The 9,472-nt window shown below is 40.3% G+C and overlaps 1 protein-coding gene across 6 annotated transcripts in view; it reads right to left on the minus strand.

Moving 5' to 3' along the window:
- Nucleotides 1-9,472, minus strand: part of PRKCZ (protein kinase C zeta) — a 154,953-nt gene that overhangs the window by 132,970 nt on the left and 12,511 nt on the right. For 2 of the 6 annotated variants that reach the window (XM_044995855.1, XM_044995851.1), the window contains exons 1-2: nt 9,279-9,337; nt 7,826-8,049 (exon numbers count right to left, since the gene is read on the minus strand). In XM_044995855.1, coding sequence (XP_044851790.1) covers nt 7,826-7,829 — 4 coding nt within the window. In that variant the 5' untranslated portion in view covers nt 7,830-8,049; nt 9,279-9,337. Of the gene's footprint in view, nt 1-7,825; nt 8,050-9,278; nt 9,351-9,472 lie in introns of those variants that run through there. The other 4 variants (XM_044995852.1, XM_044995853.1, XM_044995854.1 and 1 more) reach the window with 3 other exon arrangements.

Raw genomic sequence — 9,472 nt, forward strand, 5'->3', positions numbered from 1 at the left:
TAGTACTTAGAGCCATATGTAAATTATTCATGTAATGTACTGAAGTCAACAAGAACAGAAATGAGGAGAATAAGCTAAACATGATTTAATTAGTTTTGCTACTTTCACCCTCTATGACAAATCATTTTAGAAAACACAAGCTGTCTTACCTACTACATAGATTTGTGTATGTTTGCTGGAAATTGAAACTTTACAATAATCAAGCTTGATTTTCATGGAAACTGTTTAGTCAAAGTGTCAAAAATGTGGAGACTATGTCAAGAAAATATGCATGCATTATTAGGTCATATTACCTTTATAAACCAAACTTGTGATCTGATAAAAAGGTATCAAGTTAGTCTGACAAGATCTATTTTCCATAATCCCATGTTGATTTGCATTAAATATATCCCCCTCCTTTCATTGTTTATTAACTGAGTCCCGTATCAGCTACTCCATTATCTTGCCTGGGATTCATACTAGAAAAGGGACAACAGATGAAGTGTTGAAATGCAGCAGGGAAATCATAGAACAAGTACAATCTTGAGTACACCTAGGAAGCTTGATTAGTGATGATGGTTCCATCAAGGCTGAGGTTTAAAGGAAATGTGCTGTAGCTACAAGTGCTGCACAGAGCCTGATGAAATTATGGATAAAAACCATTATCTTCAGTACCATGGGTGAAAATTTATCACACCACTGTACTAACAGTATTACTCTATGGTCTGAAAGCAGTTGCTTTAAATGAAACAGACGTCAGAAGGCTGGAGGCAGTAGAGATGAGAGCTTTTCAGAAGATGGCAGTTGAAAAGTAGAATGATGTATTCAAATAAATGAAGTTAGAAGGAAAATAAAATGTGACACCAAGGTAGGGGTGTGATGGGTTGGATCACAGAACCCCTCTTGGGAGCTGCCACCTGATGTCCCAAGACTACTTCTGCCCCTGCTTTCCCTGCCAGCTCAGGACCCCAGCACCCTGTCTTGCTGAGCCAGACACACCCATCTGCTCCAACATAGACCCAGGGTCTGAATTACTTGCCCCAAAGCTGCAGACTTAAAGCAGCTTACAGAAGTGTTCTTGTCTCTAACACTCAGATGCCCAACACCCAATGGGGTCTAAACCCAAATAAATCTGTTTTGTTCACCCTCTATAACACTGATAGAGAGAGATGCACAGCTGTTTGCCCCTCCCCCCCGTATTATACATACTCTGGGTTAATTAATAAGCAAAAAGTGATTTTATTAAATACAGAAAGTAGGATTTAAGTGATTCCAAGTAGTAACAGACAGAACGAAGTGAACTACCAAGTAAAATAAAACACGCCAGCCTATATCTAATCCAACTGAATACAGATCAAATCCTCACCAGTTCCAGAATGCTTCCTTTTACAGACTAATCTCCTTTTAGTCTGGGTCCGGCAATTACTCACACCCCTTGCAGTCACTGTCTTTGTTCCAGTTTCTTTCAGGTATCTTCCGGGGGTGGAGAGGCCCTCTCTTCAGCCAGCTGAAGACAAAATGGAGGAGTCTCCCATGGGCTTAAATAGACTCTCTCTTGTGGCTGGAGACCCCCTCCTCTCTCCTATGCAAAGTCCAGCTCCAAGATGGAGTTATGGAGTCACCTGGGCAAGTCACATGTCCATGCATGACTCTCAGTTTTTACAGGCAGAAGCCATTGCCCACATGGTATCTTGAATGCCTCCAGGAAGAATTCTTATGTGGATTGGAGCATTCCAAGATGCATTGTTCCTTAAGTGCTTCCTGATTGGGCACTTAACTTTGCAAATTCCTTTCTCCAGGAACTGACCAAATGCTCTGCTAAGGTTATTTAGAAATCAAGCCAGTACATGGACAATATTCATAACTGAGTACAAAAATGATACATGCATACAAATAGGATTAATAGATTCAGTAGATCATAACCTTTACATAGATATGTTACAGGGCATATGTAGCACAGAAAATATTCCTGTTATGTCACATTTTCATAAGCATATTTCCATAAAGCCTTATGGGGGCGCCATCACAAGGGGATTCGCTGCAACTGAAAGATTACCCTGATGTGGACACTATAGAACAAACAAATGATAGTATGCCAAAGAAAATAATAAAAACACAACAAGATCAGTCAGACCTAGAAGCTGACTGCTGAATAGATGGCAGGACTTAGTACACAGGGACTTGACCAGGCTGGGCTTACTGGAGGAACTACCCATGGACAGGAATGAATGGCAACACTCTACATGTCTCATGTCTGTAAAGATGCTTTGGGATGAGATTACAGTAGGAGATTAAAAATGTAATTATTTCCCTTTGAAACTAACATTTTAAAGGATTTAAGAAGTTACATTACAGATCCAGAAAAAAAGTCAATCTAATTTAACACTGTCCCATACTTCAGTATTAAGTAAACAAAACTTGCAGAATATCCATATGACCTTTTAGTCAGGATCTCTCTCATGTACGGAACAGCAATTATTTATATGTAACAAACATCTTCTGTCCAAAAGTTACAACAAATTTCTAATATTACTTCCGTGGAGGGTCCTTCATACATGTATCTCTAGGTACCTGACTATGAAATCAATAATACTATGAAATACAGATCAAATTACAGGTTGTTTCTACTTAGCGTGTAACTAGCTCAGTGAAGACAACACAGGAGAGATGGATAGAATCACAAACTATTCAGTCATGTTGTTTTGTAGGTGAAAACTGATTCGACTCTATGTACCTGCGCTGTGACACCATCCACTTTGGGTATTCCTTCTATGTGCTTTCAGTTAAAACAGTGATTCCCAAACTGGAGTTTGTAAAATGTTACACGGGGTTCTCGGGAAAAAATTCCCTAATGGCGGACAGAGCTGTCCCTAGGGACCCCAGGCAGCACAGGGTCAGCAGCACAGAGCCCCTGGAGTTCCAAGAGCTAAGCAGATCAAAGCGAGCATATCTATCACACTGAGGAGATTTAAACTTCAAGACTCCTAATGAGAAATGGAAAGGGAGGTGGATTTTTTTTGCTGTTTTTCAAATTAAATGGGCAGCTAGTATTGTTTTTAAAATTATTATGAAGAACGAGTTTATGCTTTGTTGTGATGTGTGTTGTTTGCCTGGATTGCTCAAGACCTGAATGCTTGTGGAGGAACTCTGAGTTGGCGTCTTAAATACCTTCATGCTGTTTCACATCTGATACTCCTTGATGAAAGATAGGAGCCTTGTCTTATAACAGGCTTATTCAAAGTGATACAAGCTATGAAAGTGAGATCTTGGAAGAGTGTTGCCGTTTTCATAATATAATAAACAGGGGCAGCTCCAGGCCCTAGCACGCCAAGCGCGTACTAGGGGCGGCATACCGCGGGGGGCGCTCTGCCGGTCGCCGGGAGGGCGGCAGGCAGGGTGCCTTCAGCGGCATGCCTGCGGAGGGTCCGCCGTTCCTGCGGCTTTGGGAGGTCCACCAAAGCCGCGGGAACAGTGGACCCTCCGCAGGCACGCCTGCAGGAGGTCCACCGAAGCCGCGGGACCGGCGAGCGGCAGAGTGCCCCCCCGCGGCATGACGCCGTGCTTGGGGCGGCGAAATGGCTAGAGCCGCCCCTGGTAATAAAAATACTGTAATGATAAATAATAATACTAAATAGTGTGTAATAAGCATGTCATAAAAACAAATTTTATATTTCCAAGATCACTGCTTTTATAATTTATACTCAGGTAAAGGAGAAAATCCCTGGAAATATTCATTTTTAGGAGGGGGTTCGCGAGACTTGACATTTTAGTGAAAGAGGTTCACAGGTTGTTAAAGTTTGGGAACCACTGAGTTAGAAGATCAACCTCTGATGTTGAAATTCCCTTGAGTATGGAATTTACTCAATGCCAAACATCCATTTCAGGATCTGGCCCAGAATGCATATTACTACCACAGGATGCATACCCCGAACTCCCACTGAAGTCAATGTGAGTATTAGATGCAAAATCTGTTGCAGGATCAAGCCTTAAATTATTAAAACTTTAAGTGGGAGGTGGACTGCCATTCTTTGTACTAATTAGAGAAGTACAGATGAAAAAACTTCCACTGTTATTTTGACCAAGCAGCATCTATTTCTGATGCAATTGTGTACAGTATGTATCCAAATAACTAGTGTCAGTTACATATATTCTTTTGAGAGCTACTACATTAAATCTGAATGCCAACAACTACATCAGCTGGTCAGAGCACAGATGAATGAAGACTATTTGTTGATAAACTTTACTTAAGAATCCCACTAGATATGCACTTTTCCCCAGTCAGATTTAAGAAGCCAGACTCCATCAAGCGGCATAAGGGGCCAATGTTGGGCACATACTTGGATTAAGAGCATTTCTTGCATTCTTAGGATGAAGCATTGCAAAGGTTAGAATCATGCTGGCTAGGGCAGAGCTAACCAGAATAAGGTAGTTCATTTGTAGTCAGTAGGATTTAATGCAGATTACTTCAAAGGATTATACATAATCTAGACAAGCAACAAAATGTTTTTTTTAAATGAAATGATAAATTACACAAATTTGCTCTACACTTCAGTTTCTGTATGCTGTTATTTCTGCTATATAAGGAACTCTGTTACACCCAAGAAATACAAATGCCATAGCTCCTGATACTCCATGGAGACACAATCACAACATTCATGATTTTTGCAGCTTCCTTGTCCTTACGTAAACAGGCTATAAGTTTAATCAATAATTTCAAAAAGGTATATTGTACTATCAATAGCTGCTAAATAATTTAGAGCACCAATCTGAATAACTCTTGACACTAATTCTGAAATAGTATGTTTTACTACATCTGCAGATATGGAAGCAGGAATCCAGAACAGATACTGAAAAACTCATCATGCTATGCTTTAGCCCATAAACTGTTTTACATAAACCTGTTACTTAACACAGAACTTTGTGTCAACAAAGCAAAGACAAAATTCAGTAATTCTGGGACCCCCTACTTTGTAAGTGGGACAGATGCTTTGCTCTTCTCCAACTGAGCACAACATTAAAGAATGATGGCTGGAAAGCTTCAGAGGTTCTGAATGAATTATAAGAAAAAAAGAACCCTTTTTTTCCTATAAATACAATCTGCATGACTCATGAAAATTACAAAATACTTCTTGCGGGAAGTACAAAAAATGTTCTCAATGCTTTTACTAATTCCTTTTATGATAGTCACATTCCTTCCAGTGAATTTTAGTAATGAATCCAGTGTTATCACAAATTTCAAATATTCAAAGGTCTGCTTCATTCTTGAACAAAGCCTATACATATACCTTGCAAACATTTGGAGAATTACACATTTTATATTCTGGAAACACTTATTGGGTTTGAATGTTGTGCATATTTTTTATATATATATATATATATATAAAAACACATTTGTGGACTACACAGTTTCAGAGCAGCTTGCACATCTCAAACATGTAGTACCACTCTAGTTCTACTATAATTAAGTTGAGAACATCCTTTAATCATAAACTCAGACTGATGTTGTCTTATAAATTTAGGATAAAGATCTCTACTGAACTTAAACTAGGCACACTTAGCAGCACTTGTATGGTGCAAGCCTTTCATCCAAAGATCCCAAAGATGTTTACATGTACTTATTAAATCTCAAACAGCCCTGTTAGGTAGTAAAACCTTGCTAATTAGCACTAATCACTGATGATTATCAAAATTTCACAAATTACTGAGCAACAGTAACATTATAACATCAATAATAATGCACCACAAAATATGCTGTGCTCATTTATTTTCACATGTATTCACTTACACTTCTATTATAATAAAAACAAATTAAATATATAATAGCTATAGAAATATAATATAATATCCTGCAATATATTTTGAAAGGTAGTCTTAACAACATGACTCCTCATTATATAAACAAAGCCTCATTAAATATCTGAGGACATTTTTATGTTCAAATTATATCTGTAATGAAGTGTGAATTAGAAAGGTTCTGGAGGATTTCCATTTTACAGATGGGTAAATCGAGACACAGAGATTGACTGGCTCATGTTTAGAATGAGAGTTAATGGTATGGCTAGTTTTACAATCAAGGAGCTGTCTTCCAGTCCCGCTGCCCTAACCACAAGACTATGCCACATTTCACTGCAGGAGCAAAAAAATTCCCTATATATCCATGGACCCAGTCATTTTGTTTTCAAGGCATTATTTGCCGATCCTACTAACACATCAGAACAGAGTATGAGGCTAAGGCTATGCTATAGCTTAATTTGACATAAATTATGTTGCCCAGGGGTGTGAATTAGCCACTTTAAGTGACATAATTTATGCTGATTTAAGTGCCAGTGTGGACAGCACTATGTCAGTGGGAGAACTTCTCCTGCCTAAACAGCTACTGCTGCTCTCAGGGGCTGGAGTAATTAAGCTGACAGGAGACCTCTCTCCCCTCAGCTTAGAGCAGCTACATTAGAGGGTTTACAGAGGTGCAGTACAGCCATAGCCTTAGTAAAGTAATATATTATTACTCGCTTTCACAGTCTGTAAAGACTAAATTCTTCATCCTGGTTTTGTCCTCCTCTTTCCAACTGTTACTAAACAAAGTTTCTTATTGAAAAAACAACAATATAACTACACTAAACACCAAATTACTGACAATGAATACACTGGGGGATCAACGTATTTTTAGCTTACAAGGAAAAAGGCCAAAACTCAAGTTAAAAAGTCACTGTCAATTACTTTTAAGCTCGGTTATATTTAGTAAAAAAAGAGAAGCAGCAGGATTCAAGACTAGATAGAAGTGCTCTCGTGATTGTTTTAAATTCAATTTAAAAAGTAACATTTCCCTACAATGTTAGAAACCAAACAACAAAAGCAACCTGGGGGCAAAGTTGCCAGAAAATGAAAGTGAGTATAAACCAAAGTGAACATAATAGGTGTAACTGTAACTCTTTGATGTTTACAATTTCACTCAACATGGAACAACAACAAATAATGTAAAGTTCATTTTTAATAACTGAATTTTAAATATAGCAGACAAATATTCTTACTGGATTTACTAATAATTTGTGGTTAAAACCCAAACACTTTTTTCCCACAACTGCTTAAATATTTCTCTGACAGACAATCCTTTTGAGTTTTCATTAAGGTGGTGGTGGGGAAAATCAATACGCCAAACAATGGCAGTTGCTGGCACAGTCTACAATTTTAACCACAGAAACGATACCTCTAATTATGCAAGTATAATAGCAGCTATAAATTATTATTCGCATTACACTAGCACCCAAAAGCACTAACTAGTATCAGGACCCTTTTGTGATAGGTGTTATAGAAACACAGACAATTCCTGCCCCAAAGAGCTCACAGCATACATCCCCAAACTTTCAATGAGAACTATTCAGGTGGACAGCAGCTCGCAAGCACAGCCCCACTAACTTTAATGGAAATCTGCCAATGCAGAACTCGTTGCAGGACTGGAGCCTAAGGAAAACCAATTAAATATATTAGCTGTGCCTGGGTTTAAACAGACTACATTGTTTTATTAATCTTCAAACTGGATCAGCAAATATATCAAACACTTCTGTTTCAAAACAGATTTGGTCAGAAACCAAAAACAAGCTAACCAAAAATAAGCCAGACACATCCCTCATTAGTTTATAAAGATTCAGGAATTTTAAAAAATGAACTTTTTAACATCCAAGTAAATTTACAAACACTGTTTGTACACAAAATGATTTGTTAGTATCCATTGGAACCATCAACTCTTTGGTTACTGCATTACTAAATGAGTTCATGGACTATTGTTCGCTGCTAACTAAAAAGTGACAAGCCACATATAAAGCAGCACTGAAAGGACTGTATGACTTACCCATTATAATGTGCTTTTACTCTGATGAAGTCTCTGTTGAGATTCATTTTCGATCCCATTCTGCTAGGCATGGTACTAAAACAGAAGTCTAAATGACAAATATGTTCCAGGCATAAAGATTTGACTGGTTTGGAGGGTACAAGTAATCACTAATGTTATGCTAAATTCCAATGAAGTAGCAAGTGAAATTTACAGGCTTTTTTCCCCAATGATATCCAGTCCACCTGCACACACAAGCAAAAATAGAGAGTTAACGAACACATAGAGAAAAACTGAAACACATTAAAGTACAGATGTAGTGCTAGATCCTGCAATGACTAAATCATATGACTAACTTTACCCACAATATACCATAGAAATCAACGAGACTACCCACTGCCACAAGACTCTGGTCCTGCAAAAACATATGTCAGCTTTTAAATTACTTTTGTAGTGCTCTTGCTTTAACTTTATAAAATCTTTTAAACACCTAACAAGCAGAGGGATAAGCATTAAAAAAACAGCAATGTCAAAAAATAATAGGGCCAGTTAAACTTAATTTTACAAAATTATTCATGTTAAGATAAGATGAGCTTCCAACTGTCAGAACATTAATCTGTCTCCAACATTGGCAAAACTAGGATATGAATGCTTCAAGAACAACTTTTCCCCCAAAGTTTCCTAATAAAACTTCTCATATTTCCACTTCTGGCCAAAAATATTGCAAGAAAAAGCTCTTTTTAAGAGACTGGAGAAAAGAAGGGACACTTTATTTACAGAAAAGTTGTTTACTCATCCTTCTTCTAGTCCCACGTTTTTCATGCCACACAGAAGTTTTTCACTTTCCCATAGGGAAGAAACAGTGCTGTATCTCAGACCAATGTTAACTAGGTCTCTAAGGAAAAGGTTCCAGCTGCATGCTGGCCTCCCTTTGGGGTGGGGAGACCTAGTTAGGAACCTGTTTAATAATCTGAAGACTCTCCCCCCCCCTTAAAGGATATATTGAAGCAGGGGTGTAACAGCTGGGGGGACACAACCTACAGGATGTGTCAGTCTTTGAGTATCGGGGTCATTCCTCCCCAGGTAGCTCTGGTTCAGAGAAAGCGTGGTGACCCCTTTACTATCAGGACCCCACTAGCTGGTTTGCAGATGTTCCTGTTCCTAGGGTCCGAGTCCCAACTCGGGGCATTGCGGTCTCTGTACTTAGGAGCCGGGCACAGTCTGCCTCCCCCCTGCGGGAGGGGGCTCCCTATGGCGGAGAGGGGGCCAGGCACACGGTAGCTGGGGGCATGCCCCCTGCAGGGCGTTCAGCGCTGGGTCACGGCCGCTTTGGGGGGCTCCTTGCCCACGCGGGAGTGGGAGGCAGGCCCTGGGGTGCCCCCCCGCAGCCCGGCTCTAGATCTGGGGTCCCAGCCGAGCGGGAGGAGCGACGCCCCCACAGCACGGGGGCGGTGGGGGGAGGGCGATCTCCTACCTGCTGCGGCGCCAGCTGAAGTGGGTCCCCCCAGGAGTGCGGCTCGCGCCCCCCCGCCTAACCCGCCCCGGCTTCCCCTGCCCCCGGGCTGGAAGTTGCCCGAAGTCCCGGCAGGAAGTTGGGGTCGGACTCGGTTCCCCCTTCCCCGCGCCTGGGGTCCCCCCTGAGGCGGCGGCCCGCACCCCCGGAGACCC

Source organism: Mauremys mutica, chromosome 21 (assembly GCF_020497125.1).
Source record: "Mauremys mutica isolate MM-2020 ecotype Southern chromosome 21, ASM2049712v1, whole genome shotgun sequence".
Taxonomy (NCBI): domain Eukaryota; kingdom Metazoa; phylum Chordata; order Testudines; family Geoemydidae; genus Mauremys; species Mauremys mutica.